The sequence below is a fragment of the Xiphophorus couchianus genome, chromosome 19 (assembly GCF_001444195.1).
Source record: "Xiphophorus couchianus chromosome 19, X_couchianus-1.0, whole genome shotgun sequence".
Classification (NCBI taxonomy): domain Eukaryota; kingdom Metazoa; phylum Chordata; class Actinopteri; order Cyprinodontiformes; family Poeciliidae; genus Xiphophorus; species Xiphophorus couchianus.
This window is the reverse complement of record NC_040246.1, coordinates 9,935,506-9,963,455: the sequence shown is the minus strand read 5'-3', so window position 1 is coordinate 9,963,455 and position 27,950 is coordinate 9,935,506. Positions and strand designations below refer to the sequence as shown.

At 40.9% G+C, this 27,950-nt stretch overlaps 4 protein-coding genes across 4 annotated transcripts; 1 reads left to right on the top strand and 3 right to left on the bottom strand.

The window, feature by feature from the left end:
- Positions 1–2,376: 2,376 nt before the first annotated feature.
- pcare1 (photoreceptor cilium actin regulator 1) lies at positions 2,377–7,784 on the bottom strand. Its single transcript, XM_027999884.1, has 2 exons — positions 3,845–7,784; positions 2,377–3,032 (listed from the first exon to the last, which is right to left on the bottom strand). The coding sequence occupies exons 1-2, from the start codon at positions 7,141–7,143 to the stop codon at positions 2,909–2,911; spliced, it is 3,423 nt and encodes a 1,140-aa protein (XP_027855685.1). The 5' UTR covers positions 7,144–7,784; the 3' UTR covers positions 2,377–2,908.
- Positions 7,785–8,353: 569 nt separating this feature from the next.
- Positions 8,354–9,956, bottom strand: LOC114133798 (uncharacterized). Its single transcript, XM_027999883.1, has 4 exons — positions 9,831–9,956; positions 9,694–9,752; positions 8,500–9,341; positions 8,354–8,425 (listed from the first exon to the last, which is right to left on the bottom strand). Exons 1-3 carry the CDS (start codon positions 9,851–9,853, stop codon positions 8,521–8,523), a joined length of 903 nt encoding a protein of 300 aa, XP_027855684.1. The 5' UTR covers positions 9,854–9,956; the 3' UTR covers positions 8,354–8,425; positions 8,500–8,520.
- A 6,767-nt stretch (positions 9,957–16,723) lies between these two features.
- Positions 16,724–21,950, top strand: spdya (speedy/RINGO cell cycle regulator family member A). Its single transcript, XM_028000668.1, has 7 exons — positions 16,724–16,850; positions 18,856–19,105; positions 19,279–19,337; positions 19,421–19,506; positions 19,593–19,764; positions 20,447–20,777; positions 21,270–21,950. Exons 2-7 carry the CDS (start codon positions 18,895–18,897, stop codon positions 21,329–21,331), a joined length of 921 nt encoding a protein of 306 aa, XP_027856469.1. The 5' UTR covers positions 16,724–16,850; positions 18,856–18,894; the 3' UTR covers positions 21,332–21,950.
- Positions 21,951–22,305: 355 nt separating this feature from the next.
- Positions 22,306–26,837, bottom strand: trmt61b (tRNA methyltransferase 61B). The gene is made up of 7 exons (XM_028000667.1): positions 25,884–26,837; positions 25,691–25,793; positions 24,176–24,366; positions 24,007–24,098; positions 22,878–23,080; positions 22,721–22,795; positions 22,306–22,646 (listed from the first exon to the last, which is right to left on the bottom strand). The coding sequence occupies exons 1-7, from the start codon at positions 26,616–26,618 to the stop codon at positions 22,612–22,614; spliced, it is 1,434 nt and encodes a 477-aa protein (XP_027856468.1). The 5' UTR covers positions 26,619–26,837; the 3' UTR covers positions 22,306–22,611.
- Positions 26,838–27,950: the final 1,113 nt, after the last annotated feature.

Genomic DNA, 27,950 nt, shown 5'->3' with positions numbered 1-27,950 from the left:
TTAAAAAACGCTAAAAATGACTCCGAATTTGATTAAGTAAAAAAACATTTATTTTGACTTTTACATATGTAGACAACTTGTGTCCGCTATCTCAGAATTTTGCCTATTAAGCTCTAAAGCACTTGGAATTTACTAACAAAAATTAATAAAAACCTATGTTCTGCCATAAATCAACAAATTCAACAGTCAGGACTTTGGACTGTTGAATTTTGCTCATTGTACAACTCCAAGGAGCCAGAGAATATGCTGCAAATGTATATGCTTGTATATGCTTAAGTTTTAAAAGAAAAAGAAAAAAAAACAGTTTAATACCCTTTAAAGCTGTGCTGTAAAAGACCAACCTGCCTGTATTGGATGTTGGTCAGGCAGAATGCCAAAAATCCCCACAGACTCTTTCCTTGCTCATGCTTCCTCTTTTTAGTTGTGTTTTCTAAATCTCTACATCTATGTTAGTCCTGTCCGGCCGGAGCTCACCTTTAGGTTATGCCTATTTGACACAAATAGCTATCAGGTAGTAATATCAGGAAGCAACCATGTCCAGACCAACAGTGGGAACTCAGTGGGTATGATAAGAGGCGTCTGTGACAGCCAGCAGGTCCTGTTTTTCTCTCTTCCCCACTGAACCAGAGCATTCAGCTCCACTGAGCCAGCAGAGGAGTCCAGTTGTGTAAAGATGGAACTCTGTGGGTTTATTGAGTTTACTTTGGTCTTAGATGTTGTGTGATGAACAGAGTCTGAGACTAGGTCTGAAAGATAGGTGAAGCTAGTTAGTTCAGCTCATTTGTACAATAATAGTTATTATTTCTTAGGGACTCTCTACTGACTGGGCATGCTGGTTTTACACAGCTCTACTGTATTGTACATAAATCTAAAGCCATTAAAAGTTTATTGATATTTCCCTTCCAGAAAATAGATTTTTTTCCCATGCATTTCTTTCTAGTAGCTGAAGAGATAAAGTTAAAGTTTTTACTGTAATCTTTACAATATATTTTCTGCATCAGTTTTCTTCTGATTGGACCCATGTGGTTGGGTCCAGTGAGAGTGGCTCAGTACAATGATACAAGAGACATTTATTAGTTTTCAAAATTAACATTCTTGTTCATCTGCAGTTTCATAAAGAGCATCTCCATTGGTTGAAATTCCACTAAAATGCATTGAGAATGGAATAAAAAGATGAGTAATTAGGGTTGCAGCAATACACATAGTGTATGATATCGTGCTTTGTTGATAAAAAATTCAAATTAGACAGAAAAGAGTGGCTTTATATTAAATGAATACTGTGATACTCATCCACAGGCCTGTTTGATATATTAAAACGTGGCTCAGCTGTGGCAAACGCTCTTTCAGCATGAACCTAACCTGCAATTTTGTCAGCATAATAGTGCTACCGCCACTGAATATTATGCCAAGAATTAAATTTCTTCTGCCATTTTTCACATCCCTGAGATGCTTTCAACATATACTTAGCCTTGGGTTTATTTCTCCCTGGAAAGCACAATAAAAGATGTCCTCTGATTGTTTAGTTTAAGGTGGAAACTGTTTCCATTTCAAGGAACAGAGAACATGATCAATATGATACCCACGAGGGGATAGAACTGGAGATCTCCAATTATATGGTTTTCACAGCAGGTTTCTTCCACTTCCCTTTGGGAAAACAATCACACTTTGCACTTGGCAGAAATTAAATCACAAGTCTATTTTTGTCCCACTTTAGGAAGACTGAGGATATCCTCAGGGAAAGATTGCACTTTTATATTTGAATGTGTTTTCTGCAGGACAAAAAGGTTATCTTCAAAAGCCCTCAAATGCAAATGTCCATCTATATACAATTTATCAGGATCTAACTACGGTAACTACAATTTATCAGGATCTAACTACGGTAACTACAATTTATCAGGATCTAACTACGGTAACTACAATTTATCGGGATCTAACTACGGTAACTACTCTAGCTTGAAAAATAAGTCTAAAAAGCTGGAAAATGCGATTGTTTGAAAGGTTAGTCCTCAATGTACAAATATCCATCATCGACATACAGAGAATACTCGTTTATCTGCATTTTATCCAATGAAGTCTCAAACTTTCTTTGCAACTCTCCCTGATGGGAAAATGGCTTCACTGCAGGACAGAATATGTTATAGGAGCAATTTTGAACTTTGGCAAACTACTAAGAGAGAGCTGCTGTTGGACAGCAGTTAAGTGCACCTTTTTTTGGATTAAGCACTATTGGTCATGGAGACAATGGCGCAAGTAATGGCTTTGTTCTGTTTTTTTTTATTATTATTATTAATAATTATAAAGAAATAGTAAAAATGACAGACTGAAAAAATTATGAATGGTTTTTAAAGAAAATTAAATACATTTCACATCACTTTGCAGAAAATTACAGCATGGACAACAAAAATTTAAAACAAATCACAAAAAAAATATCAAAAAGTAACGACTATGATTTTTCAAGATGTTTCTCTTCATAAAAATGTATGTAGTTCAATTTAATAGATGACATAAATGTTTAGCACTTAGTTTTCTACCACCAGTTTTGACCACACTTGTCTCAAATTGAATGTCTGAGCAGAATTTGTTTTCTTCAATTTGTTAAATGTTACCTACGAAAACCTGATCATAATCCTGATCAGACTTGTCCAACAGATGCTTTATCATAATCTTCCATAACTAATAAACAAGTCTTATATTTTGTAAACATAAAAACCAAAAACAGCACAATAACAGCTAACAGCAACACAACTTGATGAGAAATAAGCCAAGTACAGAGTATCTGGAGGTGTGTTACATGACATAGTGGATGGAATTAGCTCCTCTTCTCTTCCAAGTGAAATAAACAAGACCATTTTAAATCCACAGTAATGCTTGCTAATCTATAATCCTACAGCCTTGGTGTTAGCCCTGTTTAGCTCCTGTGTAAGGCCTGTCCGACAACACACAGATCCGGGTGTGATGCAGAGCGTGGCGTTGTCCTGAGGTCTGACTGGCTACCCCATAATTCACGGTGCCTGGCTGGATTGTCATCTAGCCTGTTAAAGTGAAAATAAAATTTACTTTAGTGATAAGCATAGCATGCCTGGTAGGCTCAAGAGGGTTGTTAACAGAAATCATCCTTTAAATTAAACGCTGTCAGGTCACGTTGTGCAGAAGGAAAACAACCCTTATCTAATCTGAAACTGTTTCTGAGCCTGGTGGTCTTGCTCTGGATCCTCCTCCACCTACTTCCAAGGGACGAACCACGGTTGTGTTCACCAACATAAAACGTAGCAAAGGATCAATTTCCATTTGGATCATGAGGCTAATTTTGTACCATTTCTCACAGTGATTTGATTAGAAATAACAGATGGACAGAGAATTGGACTTCACCTCTAATAAAGTAATTAAAGTAAAGGTTACTAAAAAGACAATGTGGCTTTTAGGTCTTGTGTCTGGTCTTTGATGTCCAATAGACTACAAATACTGTTGATGTGCTCCACAGGCTTTGAGACCTAACACATTCATTTGTTCTACAATTATCTCTTTTCCTTTTGTTTCTTCAAGTCTCAAAATCTAGTCCTTGAGGGCCAGTGTCCAACAACTTTTAGCTATCTCTTCGCTTTATCACACCTGGCTTCAAAAACTCATTAGCAGAGCTCTCTAGAGCTTGACTGCATGCTGGTGAGACAGTCTTGCCATTGAATTAAAGTGTGTAGAGAAAGAGACACACCTAAAAGTTGCAGAACTCTGTCCCTATAGCACTGTAGTTTGAGACCTCTGTTTTAAGTCAAAGGCAACATTTTGAGAGACCTTCAAAAAGCATGACTATTTTGTTGAAGGATTTAGAAAAAGAAATAAATCTTACCCCTTTGTACATATTGCTGGCTCACTTCCACATGTTTCAGCCACTGAGGTCCCTTGAAATCGAGAAGTCATGTTTAGACTTGGCCTTCTGTCTGATTGGCTACGTCGAACAAAGGGTCGTGGTCCTTGTACAGACACAGGGAACCTTCCGCGACTCCCCCAACAACTGGAAAGAACTGAAACTCTGTTTGAAGTCCATGCTTGAGGTGGTTGGATAACTGAACAAGGCTGGGCCTCAAACATGGATGGAGAGACTGGGCAGAAGACCGAACGAGCATTACTGAACATCTGTGCACTTGATTCTTCAGTGCTGTTCTTTCTTGACCATTTTTGTACCTTTGGTGAGGCTGGTGGAGATGGTGCTTTGAAAGGGTAGGAGGTGCTAGAGTTCTGGTTTGCAACAGGTGGGCTGGGAAGTCTCCGTTGAAGTGCTGGTGGTGTAGGAGGTGTCTTGTTAACAGGGGAGCTATTTGTTGAGGGTGTGGTAACTTCCTTTTTTGAACCAAGAGGGCTGGGAAGTCTTCTATGCAAACTACTTGGGGTAGAGGGAGTGGAAGGTAACATCCGGCCTTTAGAGACAGGCGGAGTGCCAAATGGTTGGCTACTGGCAACTGAGGAAGGAGGCACAATAGTTGCACTGGTATTAGGTTGAGGCACTGAAATCTTGCCATTATGCTGTATTTTAGGTGATTCTCCTTGGGGTTCTGAGGTTGCTTCCCTACTAATTGAGGAGCTCTCCGAGTTCGAGTCGGAAGATCGTTGTGTGTGTAAGATATTTCTAACTTGATGGTTTGAAGATTCTGTCTCCCTTCCATCGGTCTGACTGACTTTTGAAAAAGCAGGTGTACCTTGAAAAACAATCTTCGTTGACTGTGGTAAGCCTCCTTTGCTTGGTAATACTGTGACAGTCTGAAATGAAGCTCTAAGTCTTTGGGATACAGCAGGCCTTTTTAGCACAGGTGACTTTCCCACTTTTGTAGGCCCATCTCCTGCTGTAGTCGATCCACTTTGGGCACTTTCAAAAGAAGTGTCCATCAGTACTTCCAGAGGAGGTGGAGGAAGATTGTCGAGATCAAAATAATAATTTTTTTCAGATGTTGTGGACTCAGGTCTACAGCTGGTCACTCCCGTACTAAGAACTGCTTCTACATTTCCTAAGCCAGGTAGGATGGGAACACCACACTTTTGTACCCCTTTTAAAGGCCCAAGAACTTTAGGAGTTTCTCTTACCTCTATACCCTGGCTGAAGGTGTCAATCAGCTTTTTGACTGAATTCCTGCCCCTGTGAAAGCCAGATGACAGTTGTGGTGATAAAGGAGGGCTAGGTGGAGGAGTGGCTTTTATATGACATGTGGATTCTGTTTTTTCTTCCTGTTTGTCTTTGTCAACATCACAGATGATTTCATTTTTGTTGCTGTACTTTGAGAGTCGTGTTTTGTCTTTAGGTGATTGGCTATTATTGTTTTTACCTTGTGGAGGCTGTTTTCGATTTATTGCTGGAGATTGAGCAGGTGAATTTCCTTGAGTTTGTTTAAATGTAACCGACTTTGAGTTTCCTCCCACTTTGGTTTTACTCATCCTTTGTAATCTCTGGTTTAGAGCATTCTGAGTCCTTTCTAGTTCAAACAGAGTTGGATCTTCACCTTTACTCCGCAACGATTCTGCTGACCTGGAACGTTGACCTCTGGCAACTGGGTTTTTTTTTATTTCTGTTTTCCGAACAGCTGTTGCTGTTTGAGGCCTCCTTGGAGATTGCACCTCCTCATCTGTCCAATCTTGTCTAGTGGTCTTTGGAGTGCCTGCTACTTTTGCTTTGGCACCAGTGTTCTGCTTTTGTACAAACTGTATTCTATCACTTACAGCATTTTTCATTTTGAGAGTCATTTCTACATTTTGAGGATTTTCTATGCGTTTTCTTGGTATGCGGAGTGGAGGAGTTGCTGAACTCGTGGTTGAAGAATTAGATCGTATCGGGAATGCTACTTTTCCATCCTTAACACCTCTATCTCCTTCCTCTTCATCATTGTTGTTGTCATCACCATCATCTAAGGAGGCCAAGCCAAACAGCAAATCTCTTTGGTCATTAGGCACTATGGTACATGTAGAATCAAGTGAGTTGAGTGAAGTGAGAGAAAAACTTGGACTTATTTGAGTGCCATATTTTTCTATTGATGCTCCAGTGTTGTTTATAGCAGTGTACTCTGTAGGACTGAGTGGAGTTCTGTTTGTCCCATTGGACCCACAACTCTCTCGTCTATGATGCTTTTCACATCCATTAATGGATTCATTCTCAGCCCCAATACCACTGTCCTCACTAAACAGAGCTGAATCCTCTCCTCCAGGCTTGCGTAGGGAGGCCATTTCTATTTGGGTTAAGAGTCGCATCATCCTGGCCTCCAAAGTGCGTTTGATTTTCAGTTTATCTTCTAAAAGCTCTGACACTGAGGCAAAGTAATCCACTGCTTCCTCTAAAGCAGAGTCCCCAATTCCACAAACAGTCCGGCTCACATTCCTCATCCTCTGAGTGGTGTACTGAAGAAGCTGTTGCAACAAATCTGGTGGCGATTCTGAGCTAATCGGACCAGACATCCGCTGCGAAGAAGAGGAGAGATTTTTCATTTGGCTTGGCCAAGCAAGATGTTCTCCATTTTCTTTCAAAACCTGTTCCCCCTCCTCTGTCATTTCTTCCAGTCCCTGAATTATTTCCTCATAGCGCAAAGCCATGAAGGCTATCATTGTCTGCACAGAAATCTGAGTTTGGGTGGCTTCTTCCATGAGCTCAAGTACAGAATCATATTTGTTTATACTGGGATTCAAAAAGGCATATGCAGCTTGATGAGCCTTTACCAAAGGTTCTGGAAAGTCTACTTTTTGATCTGTAGATACCTTTTCCTGGTCTTTCCTTCTGGGACCTTTAGTACCTTTGGCTGATTTCTTTGGTTTCCTGTTAGACTTTTTATCAGCCAACTCCTGCTTGTCAATGTTTTTATCCTTTCTTAGTGGCAGTGTGACTTTTTCTGTTGCTGTACTCTCAACTTTATCAGTGTTCTTTACCTCCATGTTCACTTCTTCAGTGGCATATCTCTTTTTTTGTGGTGTCATTTGTGCTTCTTTCTGAAGTACCTGGACATGTGGAGATTCCTTGTTCCCTTTCACTTCCCCTTTTGCAGGTCCTGTTACATTGTTCTTCCTTCCATCTTCATCTATCTTGTTTTCTTGAGGCACTGCAGGTAACATTCTTTCCCTCCTCATGGTACCCAAGCTGCCCAAATTGGTGCCTTTGGAGGGTGAGCAGCCCATTTTTTTAAGTCTTGAAAATACAAGGTGACTTCTATGTTTTCCCACAGAGCAATTGCAAGAAAAATGAAAATCCAACCAAGATTCTTATCCACCTGCTGTATCTGTCATTTTCAGATGGCCGAGGCTGTACAGAATTACACAATCCCTTACAACAAGGCGTCCATCGAAACAAAAAGCAAATAAATCCATTTCAAAAATTGCTTCTACCAATTACAAATACAGAAAATAAATCCACAGAATTGTGGTCATATTAAAATTTGTCTGTAGCCTGCTGTGAAATGCGTCCCTCTGAATCTTCTGGAGGACAAGCAGCTGAAAGGATTAGTAGGGCTTTCAGTGAACTCCTCCGCATTAACATATGGCACGTTAAACCAAATAAAACTCACCTACTTGTAAGAACATAAGCTCATTTGTGTAATAGGGGCTGGCCCATGATGGCTTTTTATAGCCTGCAAAACAATATTGTAGTTTTTACTCCTCACTGAAAAGGAAAAGTGATTCATTTTCAGCAGGCATTCAAAAACATCTTTAATTGTATTCTCAATTGTACATTTACATGTAGAGCTTAAATTTTACTAGAATATATATATTTTAATGTAGCATTCAGCTTGGAGAGTCATGACTTGTACAAATTCTGAATTTTGCAGAGATTTAATGTCATTTTGTCTTTTACATTCCCCCCACCCAAATCATACAGCATTTTAAGTAAATTTTTCATTTTGGCCTCCCTCCTCTTTATAACCATACAAAAATCAGATTAGTCCAGTCAAGTGCTGACTAATGCATAGAAAAGAGTAGGTGTAATTGACTCAGACCTAAAAACAGAGTTAAAGTAATTTCCTTAAAATTCCAATAGAAACCTTTAACCCATTGAATGGCTTAGCGAACATTCCAGATCACTACAACCCAATCAGAAAACAAACATGAAGCAGCATTCAGTGCTGCAATCTCAGTTCAGAAAATGAAGCCACCAGGTCTTCCAAAAAAAATGCAAACACCTACTACCTATTGGTTCAGCAGCAGCCCTTCATGGGTCAGTTTGACTAATGCTTTACTCTAGTCTTTCCTGAGATCCAGGGAAGTGTCTGAAGCAGTCTGTTTAATCATAAATGAAAGTCAGCACAAACCAGCTGAGTCAGTTTTGTCATGAAGTCCCTTTTTGTCATACAGTTGCTGCAATGTTGCATGATAAAGATAGGAGTCAAGCCAGTTTGAAGTTTTCCCCATCAGTTTTATTCAGCTCTCTCTCCACATCTGAAAAGTTCCAGATAAAAAGTCCACCCTGAAAGACAAGACAGGATCATGGGCACAGATGGCAACTTGTGTTCCAGCAGTAAACACTCAATCTTGCCTTACCAAAAAGAAACAATCTGCCTTCTAAAAGTCAGTTTCTGGAACATCTTGTTGCTGCATTGTGTCAGTTTCAGGCTCTAAAGAATAGTCATTGCTGGAGTACAGATTGTCAGAAAGGAGATCTCCTGCTCTGTGATAGCCTCCATTTGACTGCATGAGGTGAGATGGAGGGTACACAGAAGGCTCTGTCATGCCCACTGGCACCATGACATATGGGCCAGCCTGAGCAAGTGGCATTTCACGAACTTCCATTAAAACATTTCCAATGAGAAACAATTCAGGATCAAGTCCTGAAGGCTGCCAGGGCAAGTAGCCATATGCAGGTGGTGGGGCCACCCCATAGGGAGGAGATGCAGACATCCTGTGGTCATATGCTTGGAAAGGCAAACCATTCATGCCATAAGCATAACTGTAATGAGGAGACCCAGCAGTGCCATAGTTGTAGCCATAAGGAAGAGATGCTGCATGAATGCCACCATAATTGTAATAAGGAAATCCCCTAGAGCCATCACCATAAGTATATGGATGAGAATCAGGGCTTGGATATACAGCTTCATGGAATAGTCCAAACCAGGGATTGGATAATGGATACAAGCCTCTAGGAGTTGAGTTCATCAGTGGCTGCATTGAGAAGCCAGCTGATCTCTCCTCTGCATGCAATGGAGAGCCAACATAAAAGGCTCTTGGTGATAGAGTATCTGGGGCACTAGTAGAGTTGGAGTTAGTGGTCTCAACAGGAACTTCAGTGCTGGAGTTTGATTCATTTCCAACAGATGAGGATGCAAACTTAGAGTCTGGAATTGCTGAAGATCCAGAATTCAAGGAAGTTGTTTTACTGCCATGATCTGGTGAGAGAGAGAGAAAGTTACACAAAAGTGACCAAATGTGTCAAGTCTCACAAGTTGCATGAATGCAAGCTGCTAGGAAATGAGTGGTAGTTGTTAGGCACCATGTTGTCTGTATGGAGCCAATAAAGGTTGAATTGTATTGTTCTTGTCACCAGCACTGTGAAGAGTCTGTTAAGGTTTCTCAAAACATCTACTTTTACACAACTAGCAGATTTTATTTTTGTCCCTACACCTTGTCTATTGCAACTAAAACCAAGAGAAAACTGACAGGAGTTTGAATTGGTAAAACCTAAGTTTCATTTTAAGTCTAATAGTGTCCATACTTTCAGGGTTTGAGGTTTTGACTCACCAGTAGGAAAACAATTTCCAAGGTAAAAAAGCAGGCTGATCCATGACACCCCACAAAACCTTTGCATTAGAACCAACATTGAGACTCGTTTTACTTTAATAAGTTAGTCATCACACCAAGCCACTTCACTAACAAACCTTAAACAGCCTCCCAGGAACATTTCTCCCTCTAAAGCATAGGTCAGCTACAGTGAGTGATCGTTAGAGAAGAGTCTGCTCTTAAACAGCAGGCTTTGCAGTCATTGTGCTTATTGGAGACACCTGTAGCATAGTGAGCAGGTGCAGAGGTTCTTTAATTGGCCCAAGAAAATTTATGTAAGCGACAGACAATCTGGTTTTCATTTAGTAAATGTCAATGTTTGTTGTATTTACTAGTAAATGAATAAAATGTCTTCTACATAGTCATTAGCAAAAACCTACTCAAAGTACAAGTTAAAAAGGACATTTCAATATATGAATATGAAAATACTAAGAATACACATAAAACACATACATTTGAATAACAGCACTGTTGATTATGGTATAAATTAAAATTAGTTCATGTATCTTTTTTGGTAGTCAAAAAATAGATAAATCAACTTTTAGCTGGCTTTTATTTAAAGACTGAGTCACTGAGACATGTAGTTAATACTGGGCATACTTAAGACTTTAATTTTGAACTTTAGCACTAGATTATCTTAAAGACTTTACATGACATACTCTTGTGACATTTGGAACAAAAGTCTACATTTAAATAATAACAAAGATGTGGTAAATAAATAAAACAAAGTAGCAATTTCTGTGCAAAATATAAATTAGTGGGTTGTTCATAATTCTTCTAGCTTCATGCAACAAAGACAGCATTAGTAAAAGTTTAGGATAAAAAATAGAGAGGTAAGTGCTGTCTATAATGTTTGCTATTTTTAAATCTAGATATGTATACATTAGCTATAAATGGATCTGAAATGTTTGGGATTTTTCCCCTATGGTGTGCAACATTTTGCTAGATTATCTTCTACATTGCTCACTGAAAGATGACCCTCCCTACTTTTCCAACATGGTCTTAAAATGTCTTGAGATGTATTATCTTGTTTATGAGCCTACACCAAGTCAGCTTGATAGGTATAAAATACTGGAAATGTTTTATTAGTTGTGCTTCTTTCATTTCTACTCATACCGCTGATGTTAGCATTGTTCTAACGACTTGATTTTTAATATTGCCCAGCTTTTTTAATGATGAAACGGATATCAAATTGGCAAGGACTGGCCCTTATCTTGCCTTACCAATATGGCGGGCGCGTCGACGTACTAGCGTACTGACGTTCAACGCCACGTCGAAGAAGAAGAAGAAGAAGAAGAAGAAGAAGAAGATTTTTTGATTTTTAACAAAACATTTATTGAACAATATGTTAACAATAAAAACAAGACATGATCAGGTCAAAGGACACTAAAAAACACAATAAATATTTACAATAGCAGCTTATTATATTTTAGGTCTCCCTGATCGGAAATGGTGCACAATACATTATGAAAACCCCACAGTTCTAAAAAACCCCTCAGATTCCTGGTGGCTCTGTAGAAACAAAACTCTAATCTCAACCTGGCCTTAATATTGACCTTCCACAGAGCCACCGCGTCGAGTTGAGGTCCAGCCTGCATTTTGTCTCGTCGAGTTATATAAATAGCCATTTTGGCTTCGGCTATTAAAAAATTTAAAAGACGAGATTTAAAACTTGTAGATCGACTGTGATGTACACCGTTAATAAATAGGGAATTGGTAAAAACCATGCCAAAAAGGCTAAAAATACTCCCTAAAAAATTTAAAAAACTAGTTAACCGTACACACTCCGTAAAAACATGAAACACACTCTCAGACAAACTGCAAAATGGACACTCGTTTAAAACCCCGGGACTGATGACCGATAAAAACGAGTTTGTGGCGATAGCGCCGTGCAAAATCCGCCACTGCAGATCACCAGTCCGTTTTTTGATTGGAGGCTTGTATAAAGTCCTCCATTGAGGTTCTTGTCCTCCGAGTCTGTCGCTCCACACGCTGACGGATCTTCTGCAGAGATTTCTCTTGTGTAGGATCTTGACACAGTATTTGTACAGCACTTTTGCGCTGCTGTTATTTAAGTCTGCCCCTGAGTCCGTAAAGTGCAGCAAGGGACCGCTGTCTTCCTCAACATCTGGGATCAGGGACACATCCGGGAACATGTCATTTGAGTCAGGCAGGCACTCCTTCGTGGCATACAGCTGCAACAGCCTCCTCTCCTCGGCCGTCATCCGCCCCTTTATCAGCTCCAGGAAGCGCTGTGTCAGTCTGGCGGACCGGACCCCAAGCAGCTGGCCGACTTCCTGGATGTTAGTGAAGTCCGGTCCAGCCACCTCCACCAGCCGCCGCACGGTCACCGTCCCGGACCTGGACAGCACCTCAGCAAGGCCCGGCACGGTGCTATCCCGGACATCCATTTTTGCTCCACAGACCAACGGTTCCTCTAAAAGCCAATGCAGAGAATTATGCGTTTTTGACCTGTGCAGTTTAAAAAAAGCACACGATTTAAAAACACTCTGATAAAACTGAGGCAACCCTTTTAACTTTAAAAGACTAAAATCAGTTAAAAACAGAGCAGCATCCAACCCCAGAGAATTCACACGTCTGAGGATGCAGCTGGCCACATCTTTCCATACAGGAGATCTTGTAAGAAACTTTTGCAGGAACTGTAAACGCACGGTAGCTGTTCTGCTAGCCAGGTGGACAAGGCCCTGGCCCCCCTCCTCTCTCGGTAAAAATAAAACGGACTGTGGCACCCAGTGTCGACCGTTCCAAAAAAAATCAACCATCTCTGACTGAATTTTCACCAGTAAGCCAGACGGTGGGTCTAAAACAGCAAGCTTGTGCCACAGCTGCGAAGCGACAAGGTTGTTTAACACCAACACTCTGCCCCGGTAGGACATTTGTGGGTGAAGCCACTTCCAGTTTGACAGTTTATGTTTTATTTTTTGCTCAAGGTCATCCCAGTTCTTGTTCACAATATGTGTACTGCCTAAAAACACACCAAGATATTTAAAACCGTCCTTCTTCCATAAAAGACCCTGAGGGAGAACTGGGAGCCCTGCAGACCACTCGCCGACGGCCAGGGCTGCACTCTTTTCCCAGTTCACCCTCGCAGCGGACAGAGTAAAAAACTGTTCAGTGATCTTGGTTAAAACAGTGACATCTTGCTGATCTTTTACAAAAACAACAACATCGTCAGCGTAGGCAGATAAAACCATATTGTCCTTAAAACCAGGTAAAACCAGACCATAAACACTCGAGCGTATTTTCCGGAGGAGGGGTTCCAGGGAGAGTGCGTAGAGCATCCCCGAGAGCGCGCAGCCCTGTCGAACGCCTCTACACACCCTAAAAGGAGCACACAGGCTACCGTTGATCTTCAGCACACTCTCAATGCCACTGTACAGAACCTGGATCTTGGCGATAAGACCCTCGCCGAACCCAAACCTCCTCATGGTTTCCCAGAGGAAGCCGTGTTCGACGCGGTCGAATGCCTTTTCTTGATCTAGTGAAATCAAGCCAATTTGCAAACCTAATGAACCGGAGACCTCCAAAACATCCCGAATTAGGTAGATGTTATCTACCATGGACCTGCTGGGGACGCAATATGTCTGATCCCGGTGGATGACCTGCTCCATAGCCTTCCCCAGCCTCGTGGCCAGGGCCTTGGAGAGGATCTTATAGTCGGTGCAGAGGAGGGACACAGGGCGCCAGTTCTGTATCTCCTGCAAGTTCCCCTTCTTGGGCAGCAGGGTGATGACCGCCCTTCGGCAGGACAAGGGGAGTGAACCAGTGTGCAGACACTCGTTGTAGACGTCAAGCAAATCTTGGGCCAGAAGATCCCAGTAGGCCTTGTAAAACTCAACAGTGAGCCCGTCAATGCCCGGGGACTTCTGGCCCTGCATGCTGAGGAGGGCTGTGTGGAGTTCTTGAAGCCCCAGGGGGCGCTCCAGGTCAGTGTTGGTCTCCTCGGAGACCTGAGGCAGTTCACTGCAGAACTCCTCGAACAGTTCCTCGTTTTCCTCATGTTCACTCTGGAACAGAGAACTGTAAAACTCCACAGCCCTCCTCCTGATCTGCACTGGTTCACTCAGTTGCTGCCCTGTGTTCGACAGCAAAGAGTGGATCTGCTTCCTCTGCCCGTGTTTCCTCTCCAAGCTGAAGAAAAAGCCAGAGGGAGCATCCATCTCTGTGATGTTCTGGATCCGGGACCTGACCAATGCGCCTTGGACTTTATTCTCCAGCAGGTTTGCTAAAACTAGCCTTTTAGATTTGAGAGCTTCAATGTGCTCTCGATTTCCTGTGGATTCACTAAGTTGTTCTAATTCCACGATGTTCATCTCCAGATCCCTGATAGATCCGGTAATGTCACGGGTGACATTAAGGGTGTGCTGCTGACTCAGCAGTTTTATCCGAACTTTGCCATGGTCCCACCACTGTCTCAGACAAGTAAAATCAGCCTTTCTCTGTCTAAAACCAGTCCAAAAATAACCTAAAATCTCCTTAAAACCCTGATCATAAGTTAAAGCTGAGTTAAAATGCCAGTAAGCGCTTCTAGGTAAAATGTTTCTAATAAAAACACCACCTAAAAGCAACGAGTGATCGGTAAAAGCCACCGGTAAAATCTGGCATGTTTTAAACACATTAAAATGGTGTTTAAAACAATAAAAACGATCAAGTCGAGCTAAAGAGATACGGTTTTCCTTAAAGTGGGACCATGTGTACTGCCTGGAGCCTGCATGCATCCTCCTCCATACGTCCACCAGGCCGTGAGACGAGACCAGCTGACGCAGAGCATGTTGGGCCGCTGGATGCGGCTCTGCATGATTACGATCTAAAAACTCGTTTTCTGTACAATTAAAATCCCCGCCTATAAAAACATAATCCTCAGACCCACAATCGCCCAACTTTTCCCCAATTTGTTCAAAAAAACGCTTTTTCTCTGCATTGGTGGTCGGAGCATAAATATTAATAAAAACCAGACTAAAAATATCAAACTTTGCTTTAACTAAAAGACACCTCCCTTGAACGACATGCTCTACTTCTGTGGAGTTCGGGGTGAAAGCCTTAGAGAACAGGAAGCCCACCCCTGCACTCTGGGAGGTGCCGTGGCTTAAAATGACCTCCCCCCTCCACTCTCTGCCCCAGTCCGTCTCAATTAAATGATCACTATGAGTTTCCTGTAAATAAATAACATCTATTTTCTTTTGGTTCAGTGTTTGGTAAATCAAAGCCCGCTTCTCAGCCTCCCTCGCCCCGTTAAGATTCAGAGTTGCAATGTTAAAAGAATCCATATTGGGTAAGAAGCTAAAACCAACACACAAAAAGACTATAAAAAATAATAATAATAAAAATACTAAAAAATCACTGTGCATCATTTTTACTCAAAAAAGTTTTCTCGCTTTTGACATTGCTTTCTTTAATCTAAATATTTCTGTCTTTTCAAAACTCGATACCTCGTTGTTCCTAATGTGATGTCTCGCAGAGGAGTAAAAGATTCTCAGATCTGGAAAATAACTTTCTATCTTTACTCCTTTCAGCCCTTTGGTTTGTTTTAAAAACGTTCTGTAAGACTCGACAGGGTATCTTGGTTCTTTACTACCTGTTTGAGTCATTGACGCCTCGCTGGTGTCAGAGAACCAGCTCTCAGCGTCGCTGCTGTCCGACACCTCCCTCCTCTCTCCAGCCAGCTTGCTTACCTGCCTGCTGGCCTGTACAGCAGCCACCACATTCCTCCTTTTGCTTCGCCTCTTTACCGGGGCAGAAGCCTCCACTTCCATCACCTCCTCTGTCTCTCCCTCCAATCCAGTTCCCAAAACCGACTCTACACTGTTCCTCCTTTCATTCTGTCCTCCTACCTCCACTTCACCTATCCCTCCCTGATCCCCACACACTAAATGCTCCTCACTATCCTTCACCTCCTCCTGTCCTTCCTGCACACCAACATTCTCTCCCTCCACACTTTCACCCTCACCACCATGCACCCCATCACTACACACCACCGTGCACCTCTCCGTTCCCACACACGCACTCATCCCACTGTCCACCACTGACACCTCAACAATACCCTCTGCTGGTTCTTCTGTAGCGGGTTCCTCCGCCGCCACCGCGGGTTCCCCCGCCGCAGCCGCGGGTTCCCCCGCCGCACTAACCTCACGAGGTGAGGCCCCCTCCTGCTCAGCAGCAGCGGGCTGCTGCTTCGCCGAACCCGGCGGGGCCGGCCCGGCCTTGTCTGGACACATTTTTACAATGTGTCCCTCTTGTCCACAACCAAAACACTTCATGTTGGAAGAAGTGGCAAACAACATGTAATCAAAATCATCTATTTTAACATGAAACCTCAGATTCAGTTCTTCGTCCCGACGGTTCAATAACATAAACAGTTGTCTTCTGTGCGATACAACGTGTTTCAGTAAAGGTGACTTACAGCCAGATAAAACCTTCCTTATCGGCGACACCACTTTACCGTGTCGTGACAACTCTTTTATCAGAAACTCATCGCTAATAAAAGGAGGAACGTTTGATAACATTACCTTAGTTGCAGGTAAAGTTAAAGGCGAAACATGTAAAAACAAGCCGTTGACAGACACGCCCGCTTCCACCAAACGCTGAGCCTGCTCCACTGTCTCAACAAACAACACCACCGCTCCATTCATTCGTGCTGCAGACCTAATTGCCCCGTGCCCAATCACCTCACCCACAGCCAGACAAACTTCCTCCACGCTGCACGGAGAACCAGCACCCACCTTGACGCCGTTCTTCCGTGTCAGCGTGGAGAAAGACCCACCACCGACAACCACCATGGCGTCCTCAGACGCCGGCCTAATGGCCACACCCGAACCCACAAAAACCCCTTAAAACGTGATGAAACTAACACGAAAATACAAAATAAACAAGTAACACAAACACCCAGTGAAAAACAGTAAGAAAAAACAAAGATAGAAAAGATTCAATCACTCGCACACTCGCTCTTCTTCCGCTCTTCCTCAAACACCCTCCTCTCACACGAAGAAGAAGAAGAAGAAGAAGAAGGGGGAAAAACACTACGAGTAGTCAGCGCGTCTCGCGCTAGGGAGGAGTGCTTGCTGCGGATCCTCGAACTCAGTGAGTTGCCATCTACTCGGGTTAGTGTCTGTTTTTTGTCTTAACCTTTATGGGGCTCACAGACCAACAATAGCTTTAACTTTTATTTAACGCTGATACTTTTCGTTTTTACCGATGAGAAAATATTTTCTGAAGAAAAACCGAAAATGTGTGATTTCGGTGAGCTTTTAAGCTAGCTACGCCATTCTTAACCTAGCGGAAAAGCTATAGACTTGTCTAATTTTGTAAAATGTCAATTTAGATCAAACGTTTAAGTAACATCTTAGTCAAAAACTAAAAATAGTGACCTGGAGATATAATAGAAGGGGTGGCCAAAGTTGGCCGGACTTTAATGTTCAGATTAATTACGCAGACACCTGCAAGTATGTGCGTAAGACTTTTCCGCTCCAAGTAAAAACTGATTAAAATGTATCTTAAATTCATATAAAAATCCAATTTCCTTGCATATCACTTAATTGTTACGGACAGCTGGAAAAAATTTTTTGTGTCAAAACTTGTACTAAACTAATGCAATACGTTAACATTATTAGAGGTTTTTCAGTATATCGAAAACAGTTCCGAATCAGTCATTTTTTAAATCTACTTTTATTATTTAAAATTTAATATAAATCCCGTTTTGGTAAGACACGTGTGTTTTGATCCCAAAATGGTTGATCTTCATTTTATGTTATATTCAAAACTCTTGCCTCACAGAGCTTGCATTACCTTTTTCTGAATAAATCACTGGACCTACTGGGTATGACCTTATAGAAAACATCTGATCAGATCATCTTCCTTTGAATATTTAGTTATATGTTTTAGAAATACTGAGCTTTGGTTTTCTTTAAAGTCAACAACAATTCACACAATGAGTCAGTGAATCGGTGGCCAATTTTCCATTACTTCCATTATTTTATCTTCTTCTGATTTCTCTCTTAGAACTCCAAGTAACAACAAAGCACTTGTTTCATAAAGTGTTTGTGGTAAAGAAAAACCTGATTTCTCCAAAGCATCTCAAAGTTGCGTAGATGTGTCGTTGCTTTACTGAACATCTACGATTACAGTTAAAATCTCTATATTATGAACCAACTAAAAAGTACTACAGTATATCTCACTCACTACTTAAGACAGATTATACATTTTTTTTGTGACAGTGAGAATCAGAGCGTTCAGAGTGAAGGGGGGGAAAAAAGAGTCCTTTTGTTGTCATACTTTCAACTTTCTGTTATGTGTTGAAGTCTTGCTCCAGTAAGCCTCTGTAGGAACAGGTTTCCTATCTAGAAGAACCCGCTTTCTCAAATTTTGTCTTTATTCACATAAGCGAGACTGAAAATTGCAAACTTTAAGTTGCTTTCGCTCAGCTTTAACTTTGACACTGAAGAGAGTTTTTGACAGATTCAGGATGGATTTTTGTTGTTGTTGTTTCCAGCCGGCCTATTGGATCCGTCCAATTATAAAATTTGTCCATTTTGCCTCCAGTTGTTTATCCCACTGCATTTTTCTATTTAATAAGCTCATTTATTTAAACTGATTACATTCAACTCTTTTTGAAAAAGTAGGACATTTTGTATTTTCATACATAATTTATTATGCATACTATTGAAAAATTTATTTTTGCATTAATATATATTGAATTATAAGATTATCCCCATCAAATTATGTCTTTAACATTAAGAAAAAGGTCTGTGCATTTAATCAACTGGAAAAAAAAGATTATCTTTTAGTATGAGATGGTTTGAGTTTTTATTTTTGTTTTTTTTTTTTTGAATGTCGGGATGAAATATTTCTGAGTGTTTACATTTCTTTAGTAGAAACAAATGTTTGTTCATGTTGTGTGTGCTGAGATAAACTACTGATGTTTTCTATATGTTAATGAAGTGAAACAAATGTATGTGATGGAATTAAGCTAAATTTAATCAGATGTGCCTGGGCTGTCTTGTGGGATTGCTTCACAAATCACCCATCACCTTTTGGGCTCTCTCAAGCCTTTTAGAGAAGTGGATTAACTTTAAGATCTTTGACTTTTCTTCCTTCTCCAATCACCAGACAGCAGTAGCCTCCTGAACATATGACACAAGCTTTGGCATGATGAAAACTCCTCCCTCTGCATCCCTGCGGGTCAAGCGCAAAAATGTCCGTCAGATGAGAAAGCATTTCTGCCTAAGCAGAGCGAATAGTCAGGACTCTGAAAGTTCCCTGTGGAAGATCCAGTCCGGTCAACGTGACCCGTATTTTACCAAAATGCCTGCAACGGTCATCCAGCGGCAGGAAATGGCTTCGTACTTGCGTCTTTTTGGTAAATCGGCATGTGAATGTGTGCATGAATGACTGGATGTTGTATGAAGTACGTTGGGCTCCTCTGGGCCTGATGAAATGCTATACAAATGTAGGACATTTATCATTTACCATTTAAATTAAAAACATCTGGTGAGAGAAGCCTAAGGAATAACATAATGATTTTGGTTTCAGATGATGACCTGATCCAAGACTTTCTCCGGATGGACTGCTGCTACAAAATGAGTGACAAGGTAAAACCCTTTATACTTTATAACAAACCTTCATTTTGCTTAATTACTGTGTGCCGACTTCAGGTTTTACCCTATTTTGTCAGTACCTTGTAGCCATGACCTTTGTGTACTTCAAACGGGCCCACTTCTCTATTGCTGAATACACCAGAAAGAATTTTTTCATGGCCCTGTAAGTCCACAGAAATCAGAAGAAGCTTTACAGATTTTGTTGTAAATACACCATTCCTGATATCAGCATTTGTTCTGTATCTGTAGCTATCTTGCCAACACCATGGAAGAGGATGAGGAGGAAAGCAAGTATGAAATTTTCCCATGGGCTCTGGGAAAGAACTGGAGGAGACAGTTTCCACGTTTCCTTAAGCAGCGAGATGAGTTATGGGCTCGCATCTGTTACCGAGCTGCTGTCAGTAAGAGCTGCTGTGAGGAGGTGCGAACATTTGTCTTTGAAATGAGGCTGATAAACTCAGCGCCATCCAGAAATTTCTATCCTCTCAGCATGGGCATTATGATTAATTTTGGGGTTTTTATTCGTACATTTGAAGTGGTTTCTTTTTATGGTTGAAGGGTGTTATAACAAACAATTTGATGGGGTGCTGTGCACCTTGGTTGGTCTAGGAGGCGCCCCACATGCAGAAGTCATAGTCCTTGACGCGGTTTCCCTGGATTCAATTCCTGGTTTCAGACCATTTGCTGTGTGTCTTTCTCTTTTCTCTGCAGCCTCTTTCCTATCAAATGACTGTTCAGTAAAAGCCATTAGTGCCAAAAATAGTCTTTTAAAGAAACACTTTGACAGACAAACTTCATTGAGTAGTTGATTTTCTCAAATCCAAAAAGGGTGAAAGTTATAGATACAGCTCTGAGACACACAGACGCACTTTGAGAAAAAAAAGTTAGGCAACCTCCTTATAGCCAGTGTTGAAGTTGGTTCTATCATCACTCCACCCTAAAAACAGAATGGGTTACATTGAGTATTAAAAGCCCTCGATTAATGGCATTCATACTGATCAGTGTGTATGCATTTCTGACTGGTACCCTGGCTTCTTTCAACTTTAACAATTTTGGATTAGTTTGGGTTTTGTTGACTTCTGTCTCCCTGCCTCTGTCCCCAGGTAATGGCCATTGTGCCTTCTCACTTTGTGTGGCAGCGGCAGCGTTCCGATCACCACAGTGGCGCCCTGAGACAGTACAACACACAAGGCCCTACTCGTTTTCCGCGCGGCCCATCCGCCTCCCCCGTTTCCTGTGCCCTTTGCAATTGCGGCAGCAGGTTGCATCGCATCTCCTCCAGCCAACCATCTGCACAGACCACAAGCTACCTGAACCCGTTTGCTCCTGCCTTTACATTCGAGCTGACGCCACCCAAAGCCTCCAACAGGGCGGCAGAGGAGGATAAAGACGAGGCACCGAAATTGTGCTGCTTCTGTCCTGAAAAGCTTCCAAGTAAGGGCCAGAGGTTATTCAAAAGCCAGAATGCAGAGCTCTTTGCTAAAGATGAAACAAAGTGATGGATTTCTTTGTTTTGCTTTCAGGCTTTTTACTGATCGTCTAAAGTCATCCTGAGTATTGCTTCTCCAGATTTTATAGAGCTTTTCTTTATATTATTGGATATCCACTAGCTATCAGCAAAAAAAAAAAAAAACAATATGACTTGGCATAATGGGCAATGTGTATTTAAATAATTTAAGCAAATGCATATGATTTTTTTTACAACTGTCTTCAGAAGATGGTTTAAAAAGTGATGTATTTGGGAAACCAGAAACCATCCAGGAAAGAAACCAGACATGCATCATCCTTGAACAGATTAAGTGAAATAATTTTTAAATTAGGCAGAAATAAAGTAGATTCTTGTTTCCTGCCTTTTTGAAACAATTGCTTGCCAACTAATAAATTGACATCTCCTAATCTTTCTTGTTTGTCCTTTCTCTTTGATAGGGGAGACTTCTTCCTGCGACTCTTCCTGTGACCCCTTCATAGACTGGATCAGCGAGATGTAAAACCCAAAGCTAAACTCGGCTGTTCCACCTTGTTCCTCTTTGAACCAACTGAACCGTTCTGTGCAATAATCCTTTGTTTATCTAAAACTTTGAAGGTCAGAGTCTTCCAGTTAGTGGTAACCTGAAACAAACATAATAAACTACACTTATTCAACGCACATAAATATGAAATAAGTTGTACACAAGCTAAGATTGTTCCAGCTACAGATTTCTCTACATATTTATCTACAGTATTTATTTAACTTATTTGTAAATGAGATGTTTTGCAACATTTCAACCCTGGGATGCATGTTGGATTGAGTGGGGGAATCTTGTGGGTATTTTTTTTTCCAGTTGTGACTTTTTGATGAGCCAATGCCTGTGAGTTTAAGAATACAAAGGCTGAACTTAAATTTGTCTCATTGTTTTTTACTGGGCTCAGGTGCCAATATGACAGCTGTTTTATACTTAGCTAAAACATCTTTGTTACCGAGATACCTACACACAGGCTAGAAAATGTTGGAATCTGAGTTTAGTATGTTACAGATCTGGATAGGATTGGAAAAAGACAATTGATTCAAGTCTTGTTCATGAGTGTATTATCAACATGATTTGTAACACAATTTCTAAAAGTATTTCTATCACCTGTGAGTTTTCATGCTGTCTCTTTAACCAAATATGCACATAAAAGTTGCATCCTCGTCAATCAGTCCTTCCATCCATCTCAGTCTGGCTGTATACCAATATGCCTAGTCATCCATGCATCTGCCAATATATCAATTGATCAATTGGTTCTGCTATTTTCTCCCATCAGTCATCCATCAGTTTCACTATTCACCCAGTTGTCCATTCTTTCATTCGTTTGTCCATCCATCATTTTGTGGATCCTCCATCTGTTTTTCCATTCATCTGTCCATCCAAACCATCCATCACTCATTCTTCCAGCTGTCCAACCATTGTCACAATCCAACTGTACATCTACAAAAAGTCATCCATTCACTCATTCATCAGGTTATTAATTTAATCCAGCCTTCCAAAGTCTATTCATCCACTTGTACATTCTGTCTTACAATCAGTGCATTTTTCAGGTTTCATGTTTGGACTTTTCTTGGGATATTCTATTTAAACTATTTCAAACTTTTCTATCCCTTTGCCATATAAATTTTAAATGTATACATTTTTAGATTAAAAAAAATATAATGATCCATATTTCCATCAGTTTCTTTTACTTTTCAGGCTCTGTGAGGTAAAATTCAGCTCTTAAATTATGTCTTGTATCCAGGGGTCTTCAGTGACTGCGGCTACTGCACAAACTTCCTCAGCTTCACCAGGAATGCTGAAAAATGAAATGTCATGATCAGAATTTCCTACAAACATGAAACAAAACCAGAGATTCTACCTCATTCTAACCTGTGTGACTCATCTGTTCTGGATGGGGTCTGGCTACGTAGGGAACATTGCCAAATGCTGGCCCAAAAGGGGCTTCTGAAAAGACAACCAACGTTTACAGGGAGAAAAATTCAACCAATAGGATTCAAAGAAATCATTCGATTTCATTTGCATTTACCTCCATCGGCCCCATCGGATGATTCTTCTTCGCTGCTCGTGTCTTCACCGAGGTTCGGAGCTTTCCTGGTGCAGTATTGTCCGTCTTTCTGCATTGCAGGGGCCACCAACCAGTGCCTGACAGGAACCTCAATGATGCGTTCACAGAAAACAGGAAGTGCAGAACACCGGAGACCCTCCAGCAGATCAATAACCTGTGTTATACTGTGAAAGGAAAATAGTGCAACAGAATTCAGTTCCTGCTCATATATACAACAATTTGAAACTTGAAATCCTTAAACATAACACCTCTGAAGGATGCCTGTTTGTTTGGTCATAAGCATTCATTTGACATAGATCTGTCAAACTAAAACCAATACTCAAAAACTGCTTTTATTTAAAATTAAAAGAAACACATTTAGAAAGTTCATAATTCAGAGACTTGTAGAACAATCAGCATTGAAGTCCACTTTTCTTTCACCTTATTAAGACTTGCAGGCATGTTTTTACAAAACTATCCCAAGTTCACACTACAGCATGTCAATCATGTTGAGATCTGGATATTTACTGTGCCGTTGTGACATTATTGTCCTGCTGATCCACTCTGGGCCAAGATTCAGCTGTCAGATGGACTCACATCTCACTCTAGTAGAACGGGGAGTTCATGGTTGAACCCTAAATAACTGAAAGGTGTTCAGGTCCCATGACTGGAAAAACAAGCCTAAATTGTCATTCTTCCACCATTGCCCTGCATTTGGTTTATTTCTCAAAAGGTGCTGTCTATGTATCTCTATATTAGCCTTGTCTATTAAAAGCCATTATTTAAGACGTCCTTCAGTTTATTCATACAGAATTTAGAACATGGGCTGTGCTGCAATGTTTGTAAAGAAAAAAGACTGCTTCAACCCTTAGAAGCAAGCCATGCTTGTTATGCCTGAACTGACTTGTCTTGAACATTATCATGATATTTAAGGCATGCAGCTTCAGATTCAGTTTTTTTTGTTGTTGCTAGTGGCAGCATTTTTATTTTTGACATTGTCGCCTTGTGTTGATACTTCAGGGTTTTCAGAAACACAAGAAATGTTTTAATTTCATAAAATATCTAGTCTACCGCTGTTGAAGCCTCTATGTGTTTTGAAGCGGCTGCTCACTTTGCAAGGTAGATGACGCAGACAGCTCCAGGATGCAGGTGTGGCAGCACGGTGGGTAAAACCAGATGAGGGTGTATCAGGTCGAGCGCAACCTGCAACAGAAAGCAACTCTGACGAATGAGCAGATCTATTAATGTCAAACGTGTTAAGAAAACGTCATGACACTGACCGAGTGAAATCCTCGACCAGCGAGGAGTGACGAGGCTGTGCTGAGGTCAGCGTTCAGGAACTCCACGTTGTTGGGCCACTTCTGTCCTCGTCTGAGAGCCCAGGATGTCCTCCAGCGCTCGTAGTTCTTCACTGATCTTCTGTGGTGATCCTCCCTCACCTCTATGCTCAGCACGCTCCCTCTAGAACCAACTGGAGGAAATATCTGGACCCTATCGTTTCTGAATGTTGAATGAGGTCTCATTTTCATCATAATCTTGATTCACATTATTCATTTATAACATAGATTACTAGAAACTAGTCTTAAACCTTAATGTATTACTTAATATCTTCCTGTCTAAGAAACTAGACTTGGATACCTTTTGATATGAGCTTAAATATGCAAATGAGATGCTCCTAACTGGATCTGTCAGATTTAGTACAACCCTGCAGTGTCATTCATACTCATGCACTTTATTGTTGATCTGCAATGCGTTGACACCCTGTCAACTACTCCACATGTTGTTGCTTCACAATCGCAAATATTCATGTATTTTATTAGGATTTAAAGTGATAAACCAACTTAAAGCAGTGAATTAATGTGAAATTGAGGAAGAGAATAAATGGCTACAAATCAAGACCATTTGCATTCAGCCCCCTGAACCAATTTTTTTATGTTTCACATTTCACTGAAGTTACAGTTGGGGTATGTCTGTCTACTTTGCACATACAGAGGCTGAAGTTATGCCCATTCTTCTTTGCAATGTAGCTAGAGCTATTGGAAAGAGTCCTTCTCTGGACATCAATCTTCATGTCTTCATTGTCCAGCTGGGAGGTGAACCTCTACAACATCCTTAAGTCTTTTATAACCTCTCACAGCTTTCCTTCATTAATTGCCTTGTGTTTAGCTTCATTCATCTTGGCATCCTCCAGGTCAGCTTCTATTTCATAGAAATAGGAGTTTTGTGTGACCAAGAAGGTCTATTTTGGTCATACCTGATCACAGCACAATCTCCTAAATGTTTGCTTTGCCACATACACCGAATGGTATGTGGCAAAATCAAAGACTTTATTTTAACAATGGCTTTCTTCTTGTCACTCCTCCAAAAAGGTCAGATTTGAGCAACAACCAATTGTTGTCGTTCTGTAGCTTTTGCCTGAGACATCCAGTTGGATGTTGGACTGCCCTGTACTGATACGTTTGCAGTTGTGTTATACTCTATGATGGATGTAACAAAGTTCTATGAAATGTTGTCTTGTGACCTTACTCTGTTTTAACTCCTCTACAGCTTAGCTATCTCGGTCTTTATGATGCTGTTTGCTCTCTAGCAAAACTTTGAGGCCTCAAGCGAATAATATTGCACTGAGATAAGTCCACTTCACAGTTACAGTTATGTAGTAATTTGTTTTGGTCTCTCACATAAAAACCCAATAAAATACAGTTTGAGATTGTAATGCGACAAAATGTGGAAAAAAGTAAAGTTTACTAAAACCTTTGTAGTTGGGATGCAAGATAGGAAAAGTGAGACAGACAGACCTGCTCTGGACAGAAACAGGGACATTGCTCCAGACCCAGAGCCTGACTCTAGCACACAATCTCCCTCTGTAACATCCATCATCAGCAGCATGTTGGCTGCATCCTGAACACACAAGGAGGCAGAGATGGAGGTTATTAATCTGACACTGTTAGAATCCTCTGCATTTAACATCTGCACTCATACAAGACCTACCTTAGGATAGGCGATTGCAGGACCCCTCTTCATATACAGCACATAGTCCTCCAGACTGGCACGCCGAAAAAAGATGGGAACATCCCTGCCTGTCTTCAAGAATTTGCCTGCCGGTTGCCCAACAATATCGTCATGCTTGATGATTCCCCAGCTGCTCTGCAGGCGGGCCCTTGGCTGAAGCTGGAACATCTTCCTGAACTCCACCCGTCTCTTCTTTCTGTACTCAGCAATAAGCAGCTCCCCAAAGGTGAGCAAGCTCTCCCCTAGGAGATTGGGGTACACATGCCCCTCTGCATGGTGAAATGCTGCAGCTTTTGGCTCCTCTCCTACCTCATGGCCACTGTGTGTCTCCAGATCTTCTTCATCAGTGACTGTCTCTGGATCACATCTCTGTGGATCCTCTTCATGCTGTTCCTGCTCCCTCAGATGCATCACCTCTGGGCTCAAAACATCCTGGGGCAGCAGACTGCTTATCCTCTCCAAAGGGGACAGCGGCCGCTTCCTCCTGAAAAGGAGATCTTGTTTTTCTGCCTGCTTGGGAGTTAGTTTTAAGGAGTCTTTGCTCTGTCCATCATTCTCATTAGATCTTACAGAAGCAGTGAAAAAAGTTCTGTTGCAAGGACTTTTCACGAGTTTCTCAAACACATCTCTGTTCCTGCTGTGAGTCTGAATTGATTTGCAAGCTGTCACCAGTCTGTGCAAATACATACATCTTTGGGTTGCATGCACAGTCATCACTGCCAAATCTTTCACAGAAACTAAAGGAGAGAATCCCTCTGAGAGAATCCCCTCTGTAGCCAGATAGAGACGTACACAGGGACATGCAAGATTTAAAAAAAAAACTAAAAACAGAAATACGTTATTAAAGTGCGTTATTAAAGTTAACTTACACTGAAATAACTAACAGTTAACGCGTGTTTGCACGAGGAAGGAGGTCATTGCTTCTAAAGCACGTGTGACTAGCGTCATAAACAAGCGCCTGCAGCAGTACTTCAATCTTGCCTGCAGATGGCGGTATTTCCTGAGAGGCTTTTTTTTCCATTTTATCTTTATACATTTAAAATATTGTTCTAATTGATGTTATTCCAAAGGTAAATTAATAATTATTAAACAAAATAATTCAATAGAAAATAGTTATTGCATTTCAGACGTCAATGTCACCGCCATATTTTGGCATTTTGAATTGATAGTTTTGCAAAACTGTTGAACTCTGTTGTGATAGGATGACATCAGCAGCGCAAGTCTCTTATTTTACATTGGAAAGTAAATCAATGAAATAATTGAGCATGTGTGCCAAAATCTACTCCTGTAATGATTTATTTTAGGTGCAGTCACAACTTTTGTAAGTAAGCAAAAATTGTATACACCTTACCCTGTTGTAAGGTGTATAATATGCATTACCTATTACAGTAGGTTATACACATTACCTACTGTAAGTATTCTGATTAGGAAAAGTTTTTGTTCTGCCAGAATTTGTTTTGTAATTATGCTATTTTTTGGTGTTAATGTTCTTCATTTTATTCTTTAAAATACCAGAATTTGCACTTAAAGTAATATTTATTTTTCCTGTATGATGATATTACTTTTGAATATTAGATGAGTTAGCACCAGAGAACCCTTTTTAAAAATACTATTTTATTTCTTGGACAGCTGAGTGAAAATATGTTAAAGTAATTCTTATTCGTTTACAATTGTGAGTATACTCTACCCACCGCTATCAATTCCTGACAGAACTGCAATTTAGTCTGTTTAGACTTGCTCACCCAAACCTTTACACGTCTGAACTTTATTTGGGACTGATATCAGGGCTTTACTGTAAAACACTGGCTGTGTTGCTTAGCCACTTTGAAAATAGTTGGCAAATGATTGGAATCATTGTCTGTTTGGAAGCCCTTCTTTCTGATATCTTGAGATTTGGATGGCAGTTTCCCTATTCTATCACAAAATACAGCAATAGTCATTTGGCCAAAACGTTTCAGTTTTAGTTTGACCAGACAAGCCAGGACATGTCCTCAAAAATGCATTTTTTTCTTAGTTCAGATATTAGATGCTGTTCAACCTCCAGGC

Coding starts and splice junctions, on each gene's coding strand:
- pcare1 (XM_027999884.1), bottom strand. CDS start 7,143: ATGGGCTGCTCACCCTCCAAAGGCACCAATTTGGGCAGCTTGGGTACC. Junction 3,033..3,844: donor CCAGCAATATGTACAAAGGG/GTAAGATTTATT, acceptor TCACTTTAACAG/GCTAGATGACAATCCAGCCA.
- LOC114133798 (XM_027999883.1), bottom strand. CDS start 9,853: ATGTTCCTGGGAGGCTGTTTAAG. Junction 9,753..9,830: donor TTCCTGGGAGGCTGTTTAAG/GTTTGTTAGTGA, acceptor TCTAATGCAAAG/GTTTTGTGGGGTGTCATGGA. Junction 9,342..9,693: donor TGGAAATTGTTTTCCTACTG/GTGAGTCAAAAC, acceptor CTCTCTCACCAG/ATCATGGCAGTAAAACAACT.
- spdya (XM_028000668.1), top strand. CDS start 18,895: ATGATGAAAACTCCTCCCTCTGCATCCCTGCGGGTCAAGCGCAAAAAT. Junction 19,106..19,278: donor TTCGTACTTGCGTCTTTTTG/GTAAATCGGCAT, acceptor TTTTGGTTTCAG/ATGATGACCTGATCCAAGAC. Junction 19,507..19,592: donor AAGAATTTTTTCATGGCCCT/GTAAGTCCACAG, acceptor CTGTATCTGTAG/CTATCTTGCCAACACCATGG.
- trmt61b (XM_028000667.1), bottom strand. CDS start 26,618: ATGACTGTGCATGCAACCCAAAGATGTATGTATTTGCACAGACTGGTG. Junction 24,367..25,690: donor CCTGTTTCTGTCCAGAGCAG/GTCTGTCTGTCT, acceptor TATTTCCTCCAG/TTGGTTCTAGAGGGAGCGTG. Junction 22,796..22,877: donor ATCCGATGGGGCCGATGGAG/GTAAATGCAAAT, acceptor TTGTCTTTTCAG/AAGCCCCTTTTGGGCCAGCA.